The sequence below is a fragment of the Oncorhynchus mykiss genome, chromosome 3 (assembly GCF_057628025.1).
Source record: "Oncorhynchus mykiss isolate SJ-2025 chromosome 3, ASM5762802v1, whole genome shotgun sequence".
NCBI lineage: Eukaryota > Metazoa > Chordata > Actinopteri > Salmoniformes > Salmonidae > Oncorhynchus > Oncorhynchus mykiss.
Window position 1 is genome coordinate 31,788,249 of NC_143024.1, and position 19,433 is coordinate 31,807,681.

The 19,433-nt window shown below is 41.2% G+C and overlaps 1 protein-coding gene across 6 annotated transcripts in view; it reads left to right on the forward strand.

Annotated features, from left to right (window-relative positions):
- The window catches only part of LOC110512801 (growth factor receptor-bound protein 10), an 85,765-nt gene extending 67,008 nt beyond the window's left edge, over positions 1 to 18,757 (forward strand). For 5 of the 6 annotated variants that reach the window (XM_021592972.3, XM_021592974.3, XM_090228308.1 and 2 more), the window contains 12 exons: positions 3,490 to 3,646; positions 6,817 to 6,932; positions 7,465 to 7,539; positions 8,827 to 8,964; positions 9,292 to 9,402; positions 12,426 to 12,521; positions 12,767 to 12,841; positions 13,148 to 13,264; positions 13,589 to 13,655; positions 13,768 to 13,855; positions 14,042 to 14,135; positions 14,319 to 18,757. In XM_021592972.3, the coding sequence (XP_021448647.3) occupies positions 3,490 to 3,646; positions 6,817 to 6,932; positions 7,465 to 7,539; positions 8,827 to 8,964; positions 9,292 to 9,402; positions 12,426 to 12,521; positions 12,767 to 12,841; positions 13,148 to 13,264; positions 13,589 to 13,655; positions 13,768 to 13,855; positions 14,042 to 14,135; positions 14,319 to 14,465 (1,281 nt within the window). In that variant the 3' untranslated portion in view covers positions 14,466 to 18,757. Of the gene's footprint in view, positions 1 to 1,987; positions 2,486 to 3,489; positions 3,647 to 6,816; positions 6,933 to 7,464; positions 7,540 to 8,826; positions 8,965 to 9,291; positions 9,403 to 12,425; positions 12,522 to 12,766; positions 12,842 to 13,147; positions 13,265 to 13,588; positions 13,656 to 13,767; positions 13,856 to 14,041; positions 14,136 to 14,318 lie in introns of those variants that run through there. The other variant, XM_021592999.3, reaches the window with a different exon arrangement.
- The last annotated feature ends 676 nt before the right edge of the window (positions 18,758 to 19,433 follow it).

Sequence of the window (19,433 nt, forward strand, 5' to 3'; positions counted from 1 at the left end):
GAGGGACTCTTGTGTGTGTAGCTTGGGGCTCTCAGCAGCTTGTCCCTGGGTAATTACATCACAAGTCCTGAGTCATCCTGGAGGCCCACCACTGAATGAGAATAGTGTTCAGAAAGAACCGGAAGACAACCCAGCTCGCTCTCTCTCCCTCCCCCTCCCTCTTTCTCTCTCTCTCCCTGTCTTTCTCTTTCCTCTGCCTCTCTCTTTCTCCCTTCCCTCTCTTCCCCTTCCTCCCTTTAATTTCCCTCTCACTCTTTCTTCCCCCCTCTCTCTTTATCACCTCACACACAAGGAATTATTTTCTCTTTTAGAAAAAAGAAGTGGAGTAGGTCAAGGAAGTGTGCCGTGTCTCAGTCCTCATCACTCACTTGAATGTCTTTCTGTTCCTTTCATCACATTGGGATGCAATGTTGGATTGAAACATTTTCCACTTAGAGGTTGAGAGGTTATGTTCCTGCTCTTGTTCGGTTAAGTTAGGACCATGTGCTCCAATTCTCTACCCCCTGAAGTGTGTACTTGTGGACTCCTCTGCACCCATGTCAAAGCACGTGACTCCTCTCCTCATAATATCCAGTACAGTATGTATTCTAGGATAATAATACGATGTAACAGTGATGTAATAGGCGTAGTGGTGTAGTACTGGTTGTGCTATCTCATTCCACACATGTTAGCTGCTGGCAGTGGTAGTGTGTCCTGTTGTGGTACAGCATGGTAGGTATGTGACATGGGGTTTTCCCCACTGATTCACCAGGCAGGCCAGTACTGAGGTAGTGATAAGTCAATGAGGAGAGGGGTGTGGCTGCAGTGACAACTGGAAGCCTAGTATAGTGGCATGTACACTACACATAGCCCTACTACTACTTACTACTATCACATAACATTCTCTTTCTCTCTTTCTTGTTCTCTCTCCCACCTCTCTCACTATTGTCTGTCTCTGTGTATCTGCTCTCTTTCTCCTTCACTATTTCTCTCCCTCCCCTCTCCCTCGCTCTTTCACTATCTCTTCCTCTAATTAACTGTCTCTTTCTTTTCCTCCATCTATCTTTTCCCCTCTCTACTTGTCCGTCTCTTTCTTCTTTCTCACCCTCTCTCTCTCTCGATTCAATTTAAGGGGCTTTATTGGCATGGGACTCTTTCTCTAGCTCTCCCCTCCCCTGCCATAGCCCAACTCTCTTTAAGGCTTTATGATGCTTTCAAGACAACTGGAAACCCTGAAAAAAAATCGAGGTTGAATCGTAACGGCGGTGATCTTCAGGTCGGCAAGTCGGAGCTCTAGGAAGAGGCCTGAGTTCCCGACTTGGAATTCCCAGTTGTCTTGAATGCACTGAAGTCGGAAGTCAGAGATTTCCCAGTTTCGAGTTCCCAGTTGTTTTGAACATGGCAATAGTAGTGAAACCCTAAATCATCCTTCCTGGCCACTATGGCTGCTTCCTGCTTCCTACACTGGAAGGAAGGGAACTGTTATTTAAGACCTCCCATTATCCTCCTTCTCCCTTCAGCATAGTGTTTGTATATAGATATTGACCCAATGAGGATGTTGAAAGGACATTGGCTAAATGTCTACTCCAGACAGGGTGGGGCAGAGCCTTTGTCAGTCCAGTCAGTGGGGTATTAAGTATCTGAAGTAAAACAAAACAAAAGGGGGTTGGTGGGTGAACGGAATAGTGAAAACACTAAGTTTCCGGGTTTTGTTCTTTTGAGAGAAAGAATTTTGGCATGAAGCTAGACTCGAGGGGAGGCCAACGAGAAGTTCAAGTACTCAGGTTTGTTTAATTTAGCCCGTAATGAGCCTTGCGCTGTCGTGAGAGAGATTTCTGACTGCAAAGTTCAAAGCTGTACCACGGAGAGAAAAAAGAAAAGAAACAAGCCCTCACTTGAAACTTCAGAACATGTTGGGAGGTTAAAACGAAGGCTTCTTTCGCTCTGCCCCACACCCCTCTTAAATGATCATTTTCACTTTTACTCAAAAATAATCTGAAAGCTATTCAGAGCTGCAGCCTGATAAAGTTGACTGTGTCTGTGCATGACTGTGCATCTGTGTATGTGAGTCTGTGTGTGCGTGTAAGAGAGAGAGAGAGAGAGAGAGAGGTTGTGTGAGTCTGTGAGTGTGTGTCTGTGTGGGAATGATTACATCAGCCTGAGCGAGCCCTATGATTGGTTAAGGAAGTGTGGTTTGATTCACTACCTAAAAGCCCATGGCTGTAACCCTTTGTGAGGGATGCAGAGGGAAGTTGTCAGCTAGCCGGACTGGAAATAGTGCCATCTGCTTGCTTTGTCCTGCACTAGGCAGAGGAGAGGAGATTATGTGACAGGTCCCATAACAGGCAGTCGCTGACAGAGAGTAAGGAACTGTGCTGTACTACAGTCTTTTTTTCGACCAAGTTGTGGAGAGGGTTGTTCATCTGTGTGTGTTCTGTGCGGAGGCAGGCTCACTCCAAAAATGCCATCGTGCTCTCCGGACTGCTGCCTATTACAGGCCGTAGAGGTAAGCTCTTAGAGACATATTTAACCGCTTTTCCCTTTTTCTCTGAAGTCTGATGAAGGTTAGCTGAGATGAGGGTCAAAGTATACGCTATAAAGTTCGAAGATCATTTGTATTTTTTTTAAGATATGACGAGCAAGGAGGGAATATTGGAGAGGCTCAGAATGAATCGAAGCCCCCTTGAAAGGAGAAATTGTTTTTTCCTTTCCTGTCGAAAGAAGATGTGATCTGTTGTAAGGCTTTGAATTTGTTGAAGCTATAGCTGGAGAAGGGAATGAGAATGTATTTTTATAAGACATGTTCAAAGTGTGCGTACTGTAGCCTAAGTGGGAAAGCTAAGAAAGCTAAATTCCTACTAAAATCTCCTTGGGAGAACCAGAGGAAATAGGATCTGTGCTCAGATGGGGATTTATCAGGGTTTTATCCATTGTTTCTATTAATGCACTATATTCCTCTATACAGTATCTTTCTATATAGTATATTTCAGTATCTTTCTATACAGTATCTTGTTCTATACTGTATCGTTCTATACACTATTTTTCTATACATTATCTTTCTATACAGTATCTTTCTATACAGTGTCTTTCTATACAGTGTCTTTCTATACAGTGTCTTTCTATGCATTATCTTTGTGCCTAATTCTGTCAGTGGATAATCTCTATGGAAACAGGTGGTGTGGATTGAAGGACTAAAACAGTCCCCTTAGTATTTAAGCTTGAAGTATGATTCTGATGAGTGTCACATTTATGTTTTTATGACCTATATTTTCCCACAAACCGCTGCCAGTGAGAATGGATTGTATATGTCTTGTATGCTCATCAAACACGCATGGTTATGAATCAAAGTAAATTAGCTCTTGGTACTATATTACAAATGCTTTCTATGTAAAACTATGCCTGTCTACGCCTGAACTTTGCGCCTCATCTATCTGAATTATGTCTGTCTGCCTACGAGGTTGTGTCTGGGAATAGTTCTAACATGAAAGGGCCTTTTCATTCCTCTTTTAGATTATAAACATTTTCAGCGAGGACGGCATGGGGAAAGTAGTGGAAATACCAGCCGACATGACTGCAAGAGATCTTTGCCAGCTCCTCGTGTACAAAAGCCATTGTGTGGATGACAACAGTTGGGCACTTGTTGAGCATCACCCTCTCCTCGGACTAGGTAAGTGGCAACCTGGTGTGCTGGATGGGTGGGCTGGTGGGCAGGCTGGCTGGCAGGACATAGCCTAGCGCTCCCTCCCCCCTCTGCCCTCGCTCTGTGAGAAGCCGACTGGATAATGAACATGTTCTCCTGCTCATGTTAAAGTCAACAGAGGTCTCGCTATGGAAACCAAGAGTCATCATAAATAATAGATAGCCTATTCCTATAGCCTATATTTTCTCTTGTATATCATTATTTTGGTTAACAGTCGTTAGCTGCCTGTCCGCGCCTGCTCTTAGTCTTTTAGACGGTTTCAGAGTCTGGTGTATATGGCACCTTATATAGTGCACTGCTTTTGACCAGAGCGCTATGGGCCCTGTTAGAGGAAATTCACTATGTAGGGAATAGGGTGCCATTTGAGATGCAGTCTGAGACAACGGGAACCCCCCTGACATCACTCTCCCAAACCGTAGTTTGTTACCGTACCTGAGAACGGATATACGGTCACTTACAGTTGGAGATAAGAATGTCCATTGTCCATGGTCACATGTAATAATATGGTAGTAATATGATAATAATATGGTAAGAGATGTTCTTTATTATCTAATTCTAGACCAGGAGTAGCGATCACTGGATCATACAGGTACCTTGCTCTGTCTAGTTACTGTATATCTAGTCACCCCCATGCTAGTCAACATTTGTTCGGGGACTTTACTTTGGGCTTATACCATAGCTGAACAGGATAACGCTCGTCTCACTGAATGTTAGATTCATTGAAATTAGGTTGTGTAAGTCAAGACGTAGAATGCTTAATGTGGCGGCATTGCAGTGATTTGTTAAGAGTTCTGAGAAACTGAATGCTCCAAACTTCAACCCCCTAAGGAACGAGCAATTATAAAACACAAGTTGTGTCTGGGCTTATATCTTCATTATAGCAGATGGGTGAAATGAAAGTACTGTATTTCTGGGAACGTTTAGGCCTAAACACTGAAATGTAGTCTACCCAATATGTACGCACAACATAAAGGGTAACAATTATATGCAGTATTATTTTCAGTAATTATTTAGGTTTTATACCGTGGGAAGAACAAGTATTTGATACACTGCCGATTTTGCAGGTTTCCCTACTTACAAAGCATGTAGAGGTCTGTAATTTTTTATCATAGGTACACTTCAACTGTGAGAGACAGAATCTAAAAAATAAAAAAAATCCAGAAAATCACATTGTATGATTTTTAAGTAATCAATTTGCATTTTATTGCATGACATAAGTATTTCATTTCATTTTGTCACATGATTTGTTCTGATTGGTTTGGTGTCAGCGCTGCCAAAACCGTGCTAAGTATAGTAGGGATAACCAGTATTTTTTTATTTATTTTACCTTTATTTAACTAGGCAAGTAAGTTAAGAACAAATTCTTATTTTCAATGACAGCCTAGGAACAGTGGGTTACAGAACGACAGATTTGTACCTTGTCAGCTCCGGGATTTGAACTTGCAACCTTTCGGTTACTAGTCCAACACTCTAACCACTTGGCTACCCTGCTGCCCCATGAAGTATAACTTCATCCCTCTACAATGGCAAAATTCTACAGACTTTTGTGCATCTCAAATGGCACCTTTTTTTTTTACAGTGAACTACAAGGCACTATATTGCACTATAAGGTGCCATTTGTACGCAACCTCCATTCGTTGTAAAAGGAACCAGGGCTGATCTGACCTTTAGAAGCTGCCTGAATGGAGCTAGGGCAGGCTCTCTATGGTGAGTCCAGTCCACTAGAGGCAAGGCAAGGTCACTCTTCCTAATTGCTCCTTAATCTGACCAGGCTTGTCCAGATGGGCCTTGTTGTATAAGAATGACATCCAGCCAATTAGATATGTTGCTTTCCCAACCTTGCTCCCAATCCCCTCACTAAGGAGGAAACTAGGAAAGACAGGGAGACACACAGATCCAAAATGGAGACGAGGTCCCTGACTCCCTGGTATGAAGAAGGCTAACGCATCTGTCATTACTGAGTCATCTCTTCTCTTCAGAATGGGTCAGGAGATAGTTGAAAGACAACCCCACAATCAGTGGGGGTGTTTCCTTAGAGAAAGAAAGAGAGAGAGAGAGCGAGAGAAGGCCACTGTCAGTCATCGGGTGAATAGAATAGCTGATAAGAATAATGGCCAATGACCCTCCCTCAGCTTCCCCCACAAAGGGTTACAACCTCTACAGGATTTAAGCTAGTGAGTCAGGGGCTTGACTGACTCATGGTCAGAGAGGAAGTGACTCACCAAAGAGCCTCAGTAAAGGCAAGGTAGAGGAGGTACTGAATTGGCTCTCCATTTCTTGATATATAAGTGGACTGGAATCCAACCAGGTTGCAACATCAGTATGAAACTACACACATAGTTTCTGAAAACGTCCACATTGTCTATTTCCTCTTTCTCTCTCTCTTAATGAGTGAGATAATCTTACTGCTTGTCCAAGAAAGCCTGGGCCCTTCCTCCCCAGTCCCCAGTGTCTCCTTTCCTGCTGCCAAAATCTATTTAGGAATCCTGCTTCCACAGTTGGATGTGAAACATGTGTTCCTGAGAGAGAGCAGGGGCCAGGCAGGGTCAGTGGTCCAGGCAGACAGCAGGGCCTGTATAGCATAGCAGCATAGCCCCACTAATTGTTTGAGAGAGGGGGGAGTGCATGTATGCTCAAGACATTGACAGGATGGGGGGGGGGGAGAGGAATATAGCAGGGTTGGGGTCAATTCCAGTCATTTCAGAAAGTAAACCAAATTCCAATTCCAAATGTTCATCTTTGAAAAGCTGTGAAAATAATTGGAATTGGAATTTCAGTGTACTTCCTGAATTGACTGGAATTGAAATGGAACTGACCCCAACCCTGGAATATAGTAAGAACATGCTGATTTGTCTGCAAGTTTTGGATAAGATAAGGGGTGTGTGGGTTAGAGGGTTAAGGAGAGGGGGTGGGCAGAGTAGGCGGGGAGTGGGTTATGGGTGAGGAGGGGTGTGTGTGTGTGAGGGTGGGGTTCATAGGCTAAACTGCTTGTTCTTTCATCGTTTGCCTTATACACGCAATGTTCAGGAAATTAAAATTTAAACTTTTTCTTGTTAAAGACGTGATATTGTGTCCTTAGTGTAGGCTTCCATTTGGTAACTAGCTCATTCTCTCTCTCTCTCTCTCTCTCTCGACAGAGAGGTGCTTGGAGGACCATGAGCTAGTGGTACAAGTGCAGGCATCCATGACCAGCGAGGGCAGATTTCTGTTCAGGAAGAACTATGCCAAATATGAATTCTTCAGAAATCCCCTGGTAGGTTTTTTTTTGTTAATTTGTTTCCAAAGAATCCCAGAGCTCGCATGCAGAGTTTTTCCTTGTCCTATTTATACTCTCTACATGTGTAAACGGTTACATCAAGCTAAACAGCCTGGATGTTATTTTTTGTTTACAAGCAATGCATTTCTTAAATGAGTGGCGAATGTTTGGTTGTGCTTGTTAAATGTTGCATATTACCCAGAAAAATCATCCTTCCCTCACTTTATAGTAATGTCCCCACTCACACTCAAAAAAATAAACAGATTGTGATAACACTGTTAGACTGGTGGCTATAACTGTCCTGGACTCAGAAAGGCTAAACCAAGGGTCTGGGAAACTGTCCCTAAATGTACTTATTTAAGAAACAGGTTGAAACTAGATTGAAAAGTTATGAGACAAATGTTATTGTTTAATGTTTTTCTTCATTTTCATTTGGGAAAAGGGATTAATTTAATGTCTCTTGGCGTTCCACCTCCATCCTTCTGATTTTCCTTTTACCCACAACCTTCCCTTTCTCACTTACCAACAGAATTTCTTTCCCGAGCATATGGTTGCATGGTGCCAGGATACAAATGGTGCAATCCCACCATCTCAACTTTTACAGGTATGTACCGTAGAACCATAAAGACTCCACTGCCTCAGCATACTGCGTACTTCAGTGTTTGTTGTGTACTGTATGTCTGATCTCACCTTTGACCTCCTTGTGCATGTCTTGTCAGAGAACAGACTGTAACACTTGATGTTCTGTTGACATACGAGTGTCTCTGCACACGCAGGCCAGGTGTGCCTAACAGAAAGACAAACAGACAGACAGATATTACAGCTTCTGAAGGGAAGCAACTGTGAGAGGGGAGTAAAGGAACGTACTGAATGTTATAGCACAGCGCATCAGGCCAACATCCTCCCATTCTGCACCAGGCAGCACAGCGCAGCTGCATGGTGCCTTTAAAGACCTGAGGCTCTAATGGAATGAAGTTTACATGTTCAGCCTGCAAATGTAGCAGTGTGACAAAACATTATTAAAATGGCCATGACTGGAATCCATCCACTATGGCAGAAAGCTTTTAAAATGATACCATCCCTGACATGGTCAGTTTTAAGGAGCAGGCTGGGGGCGGTTCCAGGAATCCAGTCGGAATCAAATCAAGTCAGATCATAAACAGTGGATCACTTAAAGGTGCGCTGCTCAAAAATTCTAATAGTTAGCCTACTTTCAGTCATTGTGTAGAGAATCAGTGTTCCGTCTAAACCGCCGTGAAATATATTTTCCATAACCAAAAATATAGTATTTTTAGCTGTTTGAAGCTGGTGTACAAAACCAGAAGTAAAAGACGCAAAAGCAAAACTTCAGAACGGGAAGCATAGAAATGGCACACATAAAACACATCTACCGCTTCTTAGACTTGCTTTCAATGAGAATGTCAGATCCTTAACTCGCATTTCTATGTCAATTTGGTCATCGAAAAGTGGCATATTGCAGCTTTAATTAGTATCTTGTCAGGTCAGGAGACAGTGTCAGAGAGAGTTCTGTATTCTGCAGGGCATGTTAAAACCAGTAGGTGCTTATCTTATCGCTCCACTCAGTTCTTGGAACAATTTGCTGTCAGAATCAGAAGTCCTTGTTGAATTGTCTGTCTCTACAGTGTGTATGTGTCTTGGTTAATACTGTTACATAAGACAGAACATCTGTCTGAACATTTCTCTCCCATGTTTAAAGTGGCTCATAAAAATTGGTATCACAAGAATGCCAAGATTGTTCGTTATATAAATGTTTGTTTTCTGGATAGGAAGGAAGGCGGTGGAGGTTTATTTATCCGAGCCCCATGAAAATGATGATATTTGATGATGATAGCTGTGTGCTAAAGCCTTCTTCTCTCTCTCCTTCTCTCAGAATTTCTTGAACTCCAACAGTTGTCCTGAGATCCAGGGCTTTTTATATGTGAAAGAGATGGGCAGGAAATCCTGGAAGAAGCTATACGTGTTCCTTAGACGCTCAGGACTTTACTTTTCTACAAAAGGAACGTCAAAGGTACATGGCCTTTTCTCTTCTATGGTAGGCTTAGAACATGAACTCTGTTAGTATTAGGCTTGTATTGCCGTATCCCTTAGCCAATATCCCACATTTAAACTGCACTAGTAAATAGCCTACAAAGTCTAATACTTTAGTTGTTAGTTAAGAGGCTGCTTGCCTCAATCATCAGTGTACATACTTGCTGCTCAGAAAGGCCTGCCTTCTCTATGTCCCATACAACCACACAAGCTGCTATTGATTTGAGTGGAGCTCTGCTCTCTGCTACCTCCAGGCCTAAGTTTCTTCGTGATGAAATGACATCGGCTATTGATTTATCCTCCACAGGAGCCCAGGCATTTACAGTTACTAGCAGACCTGGAGGACAGCAATGTCTTCACAGTAACAACAGGCAAGAAGCTACACAGTGCGCCGACAGACTACGAGTTCTGTATAAAGGTACGTTCAAGAGAAAGAAAGGCCTCTGCACTCGAGGCATTGCAAGTCATTCAGATGCTCATATGTTGTCTATTATTCCGCTGTCTTCTATGGAGGACAAGCCGTCTCCTATTACAGTTATTGAACAGTGTCGTGTCTAGACTGTGTCTGCTTCCCAAATGGTGCACTATATAGGGAATGGGTTGCCATTTGGTAAGCATCCTGTATCTTGCTGAGACATGCCTGACAAGAGGCAGGCCTCGCTGCCATTGTGTGCTCTGTGTTGACCCACTTTCTGGCTGTATAATAAATGGATAGAGAATGAAACTAAAATCCAACAAAATCCTATTTTATTCTACAACATGATCAGGGTTGGAAAGGTTCCTTTCTAAATGATTGGGCTCATCAGTAAAAAAAAAAATGCTGCTCTCATGGAATGGGATGCTTTGATCACTCCCCAAAAGTGCTATTTGCGTGTAAAAAATGTATGCCATATTTACGTTTTTGTTGGTGACACTTTGGTATCTGGACAATATGCAGCTGTTTAAGTCTATCATGTATCCATTAGGCCCATGGACATTTTGAATCATCACAGATTAGATTGAGCAATAAAAGCCACACTCGTGGTCTTCTTAAATTAAACTTGTTTTTGACAGTATGGAGCACAACACCACAGAGGAGTTTAGAAGGGAGCAACTCAAACTTTTATTCCGTAGGCTGGGATCCGCACTATGCAGCTGTTGAGGGAGTGCATTTTTCACTCACTGTCCACTGGTTGAAAAAACAATGATTTATAGGCAGCTTAAACTTCTTCAATTCAACTATTATTGAGTTAAAATACACATATACATTTGTGAACAGCCATCCACAACAACCACAATCCGTAATGAACAAATAGCTAAAAGAGAGAGCAGCAGTGTGATTCACATCAATGTGCTATGTACAATGCCTTGCAAAAGTATTCATCCCCCTTGGTGTTTTCCCTATTTTTTTTGCATTACAACCTGTAATGTAAATAGATTTTTACTTGGATTTCATGTAATGGACATACACAAAATAGTCCAAATTGGTGAAGTGAAATTTTAAAAAAATTACTTGTTTCAAAAAATAAAAAACCTGGATAAGTGGTGTGTACATATGTATTCACCCCCTTTGATATGAAGCCCCTAAATAAGATCGGGTGCAACCAATTACCTTCAGAAGTCACATAATAAGTTAAATAAATTCCACTTGTGTGCAATCTAAGTGTCACATGAGTCGATATACACCTGTTCCGAAAGGCCCCCAGATTCTGCAACACCACTAAGCAAGCGACACCATGAAGACCAAGGAGCTCTCCAAACAGGTCAGGGACAAAGTTGTGGAGAAGTACAGATCAGGGTTGGGTTATAAAAAAATATCTGAAACATTGAACATCCCACAGAGCAGCATAAAATCCACAGCAAACCTGCCAAGAGAGGGCCGCCCACCAAAACTCACGGACCAGGCAAGGAGGGCATTAATCAGAGAGGCAACAAAGAGACCAAAGATAACCCTGAAGGGGCTGCGAAGCTCCACAGTGGAGTTTGGAGTATCTGTCCATAGGATCACTTTCAGCCATACACTCCACAGAGCTGGGCTTTACAGAAGAGTGGCCAGAAAAAAGCCATTGTTTAAAGAAAAAAATAAACAAAACACATTTGATGTTTGCCAAAAGGCATGTGGGAGACTCCCCAAACATATGGAAGAAGGTACTCTGGTCAGATGAGACTAAAATGTAGCTTTTTGGCCATCAAGGAAAACGCTATGTCTGGTGCAAACCCAACACCTCTCATCACCCAGAGAACTCCATCCCCACAGTGAAGCATGGTGGTGGCAGCATCATCGGCAGGGACTGGGAAACTGGTCAGAATTGAAGGAATGATGGATGGTGCTAAATACAGGGAGATTCTTGAGGGAAACCTGCTTCAGTCTTCCAGAGATTTGAGACTGGGACAGAGATTCAACTTCCAGCAGGACAATGACCCTAAGCACACTGCTAAAGCAACACTTTAGTGGTTTAAGGGGAAACATTTAAATGTCTTGGAATGGCCTAGTCAAAGCCCAGACCTCAATCCAATTGAGAATCTGTAGTATGACTTAAAGATTGCTGTACACCAGCGGAACCCATCCAACTTGAAGGAGCTGGAGCAGTTTTGCCTTGAAGAATGGCAAAAATCCCATTGGCAAGATGTGCCAAGCTTATAGAGACATACCCCAAGAGACTTGCAGCTGTAATTGCTGCATAAGGTGGCTCTACAAAGTATTGACTTTGGTGGGGGGGGGGGGGGGGTGAATAGTTATGCATGCTCAAGTTTTCTGGTTTTTTTGTCTTATTTCTTGTTTGTTTCACAATAAAAAATATTTTTCATCTTCAAAGTGGTAGGCATGTTGTGTAAATCAAATGACACAAACCTCCCAAAAATCAATTTTTATTCCAAGTTGTAAGACAACAAAATAGGAAAAATGCCACGGGGGGGTGAATACTTTCGCAAGCCACTGTAGATATCAATAATATGTGATATCCGTATTGCCCATAGGCTACACCACTGCTGTCGTCTTTACCTCCAAGCATTTATTCAAGTTGGATAATCTTTGGACTGTAGCCTACAAAAGCCCATTCCTGCTCTTTTCCCGCAATCCATCTAACACATTTGGTGTGTCATCATAGTGGTCTCAGACTTGCTCAGGCAGAAAAACTTTAACATGCGCCTTTTTCAATGCTGATTTAAATGTCATTGAGACAACAGAAAGGTATCAAAGAATTTCTGAATTTCAAAGTAATCCTATAAGTAATCATCTAGTTTTTCAAAAGTATCTGTTATCTGATTACAATGTTTTTGCTTGTAACGTAATGGTTTACAGTTTTTCTCACCAACCCTGAACAAGATCAACTATCATCTCATGGGATATGGCAGTGTACGAGGGAGGAGTGTTTTAGTACAACCATACTGTCTGAATGGTTGTTTCTAATGATGAGGTGTTTGTTTGGTCTCTCTAATTGGTTGTTGTGTGTTAATTGACAGCCAAACAAGAGGACTGAGCTGAAAGAGTTGAGGATGTTGTGTACTGAAGACGAACAGAGCAGAACGTCCTGGATGACAGCCTTCAGACTCTTCAAGGTACCAATTCCATGGCAACAAGCCCTCAATACACTGCAAAGTAGTGCCTCAGTTATACCAGAGGGTTGTATCAGATGCAAGTTCACTTCACATGGGTTGTTGTGAGACTCACTTATACCATGCTAATTTGAATAGTATCTATCTTTATGAATTTTATGAATATTTTGGAAGGTTTGCTTTTCTTTGGGTGAAGTCAACCAATAGCTAACTTTTTAATTTGTGGATACTTTCATTATTCTTCACAGTATGGAATAGTCCTCTATCAGAACTACAAGATTCCTCAGCAGAGAAAAACTCTGTCACACTTTTCAACACCAGTGGTAAGCCTCTCCTTTTAGCTCCTTACTGCCACCATGCCAGTCAAACTGTTGTTAACATCCAGACTCTTTCTCGGTTGTCTTTCCTTGACTCTTTGTGTCCTCTATTCGGTGATTCGAACCAGCAACCTTCCGGTTACTGGCCCAACACTCTTAACCGCTAGGTTACCTGTTCAGTGCATTTTGAGAAGGAAGTGAGGAGAGAGGAGGACTTCAATGACAGACAATTGAGGAAGAGCCCTAGTACTGTAACAGGGCATTTTCTACATTGGAAGTGTATTGACATTGGCACTGTTTGTCTCCCTCTAGCGGAGTGTGTCTGAGAATTCTCTGGTTGCCATGGATTTCTCAGGAAGGATAGGCAGGGTGATCGACAATCCCTTGGAGGCCCAGAGCGCTGCCATGGAGGAGGGTTATGCCTGGAGGGTGGGTCTCTTTCTACAACGCTACTACAATGTTACTATTCCAATGGTTCTACAGCAATAATGCAACCTTACTACAACGTAGCTACGTTACAGCAATGTTATTACAACCTGTCCACAATGCGACTACAACGTTATTAAGATATTACAATATGAACTTATGGTCAGAAAGAAAACGTACTGCTGTTGGTGATTTAGAAATATTCTGAGCTAGAGTGCAACAACTTTTCTTTGAGTCATGCTTGTCACAAAGCTATCATGCTATCCGTCACGCAGCTGTACCAATGGAGTAACAAACTAATCCATGTTTGTTTGTTCTGTATCTCAGAAGAGAAGTCAACGGATGAACATTCTAGGTAGTCCCAGTCCACTACATCCCTGTTTATTAAGCTCAGGTAATTCAACAACAAATTCTCACAATCGCTCTGTTATTTGAGTTGGCTACATTCTGTGTAGATAAAAGCCTTGTTCCTGTCCTAAAGCTCTCCTTTCCTCTTCCATGTCCAGTTATTCACAGAACACAGCTGTGGTTCCATGGGCGGATAACGCGAGAAGAGTCCCATCGGATGATCCACCAACAAGGCCAGGTGGACGGGTAAGACTCCTCAGTCTCTGCAACCACACAGCCAACCTGTTATTTAATTGGGATTTATTTGGTTATTTAAGTGCTGCATCTTCAGAATGCCCAGCCCACATGCCAATGTATGTTGGATTTAAATTTGTAAATTTTACCGACATTGACGTTTTCACCAAAGACTGATTTTCCCCCTTTTGTGCTCAGGTTGTTTCTGTTGAGGGACAGTCAAAGCAACCCAAAGGCCTTTGTCCTCACACTGTGCCATCACCAGAAAATCAAGCATTTCCAGATCTTACCGGTAAGTGAGCTTTATCTTGCCTCTGGGCTTTTCTCTCCTTGACCTCCCCATCTCTCTTATGACTACAGGCACACTAAAAAAACAAGTAAAACAGTCAACAATTTTATGGAGTAAAGTCACTTTTGTTGTCCATTACTTCCTCTTGTTCTCACCTGACTGTTGTCTCTATGGTCCGTCCTGCAGTGTGAAGAGGACGGCCAGATCTTCTTCAGCCTTGACGACGGGTCCACCAAATTCACCGACCTGATCCAGCTGGTGGAGTTCTACCAGCTCAACAGAGGAGTCCTGCCTTGTAAACTCAAGCACCCCTGCACCCTCGTAGCCTTATGACCCCTGACCTATGACTTGACCGGACTCTGCCTAAAAACAAACTCAAGACTTTTACTTTAGGAGAAGCTAAAGTGATGAACTCCTGTTGTTCTTGATGTGTCATGAGCTGCCAGAGACTGCGGATGGAACAGGACGGAGTGGTTGGGGGGTTAGGACGGACGCCAGTGGACTTCAGTGACCTCTGTGTTTCGGAAGGAAGGAGGAGATAAAGAAGCAAAAATAAAAGCAAAAAGCTGCACCACGTTGTTATTAACTCTTGTAAAAAACAAAAACATTTTCAAGTGTGTATTCATAGTCACCAATAAGCTCTGATCCACTGACACTGTTTAGTGACAGTTTATGAGATCAAATGAGTTTTTATTTTCCTTGTACAATCATCAGGACTTTGTTTAGTCTGGGCCACTTTTTTACATAATGAAAGTATTTTTTTTGTTACAAATCATCTATACTACAACCTGTTTTTGAAAAGCTGATTGTTTTCTAGTTTGGCGCTTGTGAAACTGGGAACAGACCTTTCCACACTGACTGAAGAAGAATTCCTCTGTCTCATTCTTCTCGTTACCAACAATGGCAAATCCCTCCTGTGTTGGAGGGATGGATGGACAATCTGATATTCGTAAAAAGAACATCACGAGACAGATCACGAGGCCAGCTGTCTCTGTCAAGCTGTAGGAAAGGAAAGGCTGGAGCTGGTAACTTAGGATGGAGCTGAAGGATACTCAAGGACTACACAGGATCCATTCATTCCACTCTCATAGGATTTCTTTCTTTCTTTCTTTCTTTGGTGACCTCACAGGCGTTTGTATTCATGACATTTTAGTACTGCATCAAATGTGTTCTTAGTCCGTTTTAGTTTCTTATCAGTAGTCTGGAGCGTATAGATTTCTAACAGTCACACAACAACAACTCAATCCATCATCAGCTTCACCATCCAGTGTTCCACATGAACTTCCCCCCAAAATATAAACTACTACAGGTATTCATTCACTCCCCGTCTCATCCACTCATTTAAGTCCATAGATAGCTGTTGAGGTCCACGCTGCTAGCCTAGTCCTATACCGTGTGCTATAACCAACCCTTCTATTGTTGGCTACAGTACGTATTCAGAATGACACTAGGCTACCATGCTGCTCTTCAGGTGATAACAAGCAACATAACAGCTCTGCTCTTGGGTCTCTCTTGGTGTCAACACAATAATAAAGCTATATGTAAAACATTGGAAAGCATATGGCCATCTTGTGGACTGTAATTCCATGTTGTAAGCACTCTGAAGACATGGTTATGATTATATGAGTAAAATCTAACAGGCCACTGGGGCGGGAGGGTGCCACAGTTTTCTTTTAAACCCACCTGTTTGCATTCCCTCCGTCAGAACACAGGGAAATATAACCACTACATCAAGCTCTTGTGATCCACTAGAGGGATCTGACTAGCTCAGAGTTGACGTGTACAGTCCAAGGTCGGTCTGGTCTGTCTGTTGTGCTGTCTGTAGAATGCAACTGGAATCAATCGACTCATCTGCTACAAGGACCCATCTTCTTAATCCAAGGGTGCATCCCAAATGGCACCGTATTCCCTACATAGTGCATTACCTTACTTTTGACTAGGGCCCGTAAGGCTTTGGTCAAAAGTAGTGCACTATATCGGAAATAGAGTGCCATTTGGGATTCACCCCAAGTCTATTAATTTTAGACTTGTTGCTTTTCTTTTCCATGATGTGATTGAATGATTGTTTTTAGAACAGACACTGTGAAGCCCTAGTAATGGATAATACCCTGAAGTGGAAGGGTTTTTACTGTCCAGCCTCGTCCAAGGTTGCAGTGAACACACAGATTTGTAAAGATGTTTTTACCTGTAACGCAACATTAAGAAAGAGCCATCTTTTTATTTATAGTGTCTTAAGCTGGATAGATTCAGATACAGAATATTAGCCACACAATCTACAAGTTCTGCACAATGACATTTCAAAAAATAAGATGCAATGACTCAATCATTTCAAGTATTGTTATGCAAATTTATTTATATACCTGGATGTGAGTGATTACATGAAATGTAGCTCTTTTCTCAGTGCTGTTCGTTACTGTTTTATCATTACCATGGAATGATTGAACCGCGTAATTATTACATAGCATCTATTACAAAGCCTATCATTTTTTTATGTTTGAACACTCAAACTATTTTATCACCAACACTTACTATGAAGTAACATTCAAGTGGTGTTCCCTAATGTCATGGTTTTCATTCCAAATTGGTGTCAGTAGAAAAAGTGTGGGGAATAAAAGTCACTAATATTTCAGTCACAGTGCGTTTCACATCGATATTCAGTTTAATGCCTTTCTCTCACACATTCTTCTACATTTAGGAAATCTTTTCACATGAACCCCTCAAGAATATTTCAAACACAGGTTGAAGAAGATTACATGTATTTTTTTTTTTTTTACATATTTCAACATTTAACATCTTCTTAAGTGTGACTTTCACTGATAATGTCAATCAAATTCATTTCATATCTAGATATTTAATTCATGAGTTGATTTTCAAATACACACTGTTTTTTGAGCTGTCAGTTCAGTTGCTCTGTCCCATTTCATTACAGTTAGTTGTCTTCCATTTTACAGAACTTTCACTCTTTAAACTTTGCGTTAATCAGAACTTTGTTTCTTGTGTCAGAAGTGAAGCTATACCTTTACAATACTTGAGCCACAATTGCAAAAAAGGAATTGGTGTACAGTACGTTAAATGGCCAAGTATTTTCCACAGCGTAGTGTGTATTATCCAATTAGAAAGGCTTGGATGTGATGGCACCACTAGATGCCCACTGCAGTACCCTTTTCTATAGAATTTTGAGAGTAACTTCAGAGCTACACTTCACTGTTTATTGGGTGTGACCAGAGCCATGAATATATAATATATGTTAATGTATGGCTCTGGGTGTGGAATCATTATGACTATACAATGAGCAGGTTAGGTGCCAAAGCTGCTTACTTCTCCTTTGCTAAATTCGGTCAAAACGTCGGACAATATAGCTTCCCATTGGTCATAATGATTTCAGTAGAAATCAGTTAGAATTGCCTCCTCCGGTGGTAATCTTAGCTGTACAATGCAATATGCAACTCATGTAAAAGTTGTGTATTGAATCAATGTACCATATTAGCATATGAAACCATGTAGATGCAACACTGTATTTAGGTTACAGATCACTATTATTACCGCATTGGCTTACTCTTAACTACTTATGAAATGAAGAAACTTGATTTATTTTTATCATTTGGTTTAATGTGCATATCGAGTTTATTTCTTAAATGTTTGTCATGTAAAAACCTCTTCACAAATGTCTGTAATATTGAAATGTTGCTGGTATGGAACTGGAGTTGGCTTGGGCATACGGTGTACATCTTTTCATAGTTCCTGCAAGTCATCCTAAGCTACTCAGACATCACTGACTTCGCAACACTAACTGTTTAGGCCTGTTAGATACAGATAGGTGTTTTTTGTATTCAGAGGCGAGTTCTCTCACATAGTGTCTTGCTATGAACTAGAATGTTACTAGTGACATTGAATCACCTGCAAAGTAGTGAACTGATGAAAGTGAATTAAGTAAATGTACTTTTTTATATTTCAGAGAAATGAATGTAACTGGGTTGCTCAGGGTTGACATGGAGCCTGTTGAAAACTGGTCATATCGTCAGACCAGTGAGATTTTGTATGTGCGATGTTGTGTAGTTCTGTTGATCAACTTGGGGTTAATAGTATTTCACCAAATCATTTTTTCTTTAGTAAGTAGTTTGGCCTTTATGATGTTCTTTCAGAATACCAGTAGTTTCTCCCAAACAGTAGTACAGCACAGGTGTCCTCGTGTCTCTTGTGTAAGTCTGTTTGTCCCAAGAAGCCTAAAATGCAGCAGGTGCCTCTGATGACCTTTTTCTCTGCACTAAACCAGAGCTGACTTTGGACCGTTCATGGGAACCTTTTCCAGTGATCGAAAATGACTCTTGTGCTTTGCATATATTGTCACAATGCAAGATACAGTGACTGTACAAAGGAGTAAAGCAAATATATATAGATCTATATAAATATAAACCATTATGTATTTCAGGGAATGCAAAAAAACAAGAACCTGTATCTCTTTTTAAGAGAAAGATCCTGTATTCATACTGTGCTTTGCTTCGATCTGTAAATAGCTGAATGGCTTATCTCTTAATTGTAACCTTTTCAGGTATTTTTGTACAAATAAGGGACTGTTATGTTCTGTTTATTGTAATTAGAATAAAACATTAATACATTGTTATTAATTTGAGCAGTGATGGTATTTTCTTGGTAGAGAAGTTTTACCTTTTCCCTCATTACTCAATTACCTTGAGTCCTAATCCAGGTAATTACAAATGCATTTAAATCACTGCATTCTATTTGCAAGTCATTCTGTTTCTTTTGAAAACTATTGCAAATGCTAATTATTATAGATGGCATTACATTTCCACTGCAACTTACCATGAGTTTAGTTATATATTTTCATCTAGCAATCATGTATGTCTGCTTGAAATGTTCAACTGTACATAGGGTTATATGTCACCCTGTTTGCCCACGTGAAAGACAACCACTACGAAAGCTAATCAAATACTCTACTTAAGTGGGAAATCATCCGTTGAAACAATAGCAAAGCATATTCCCCGCATTATGTTTTGGTAAAAAGCTGTGGGATTGGGCTGGAGTAACCACTCTCAAATTCATAGACAGATATGGATGCAAGGACTGAGCATCCATGATATCAAAATGATAGTTGTAATCATGTTTTGAAGCCATGTAGTTTGTGAACAAAGAAAATGTAAACAAACATTGGAGTAAATCAAGCTTATATTTTGGGTTCTGATGGGGTATGGCAGTTGAACTAAGCTTATGAGGCATTTATAAGCTATATTCTTCAAGACTCAGTGGAAAGCTACATATCATTCATTTATAAGTCAAAAAATG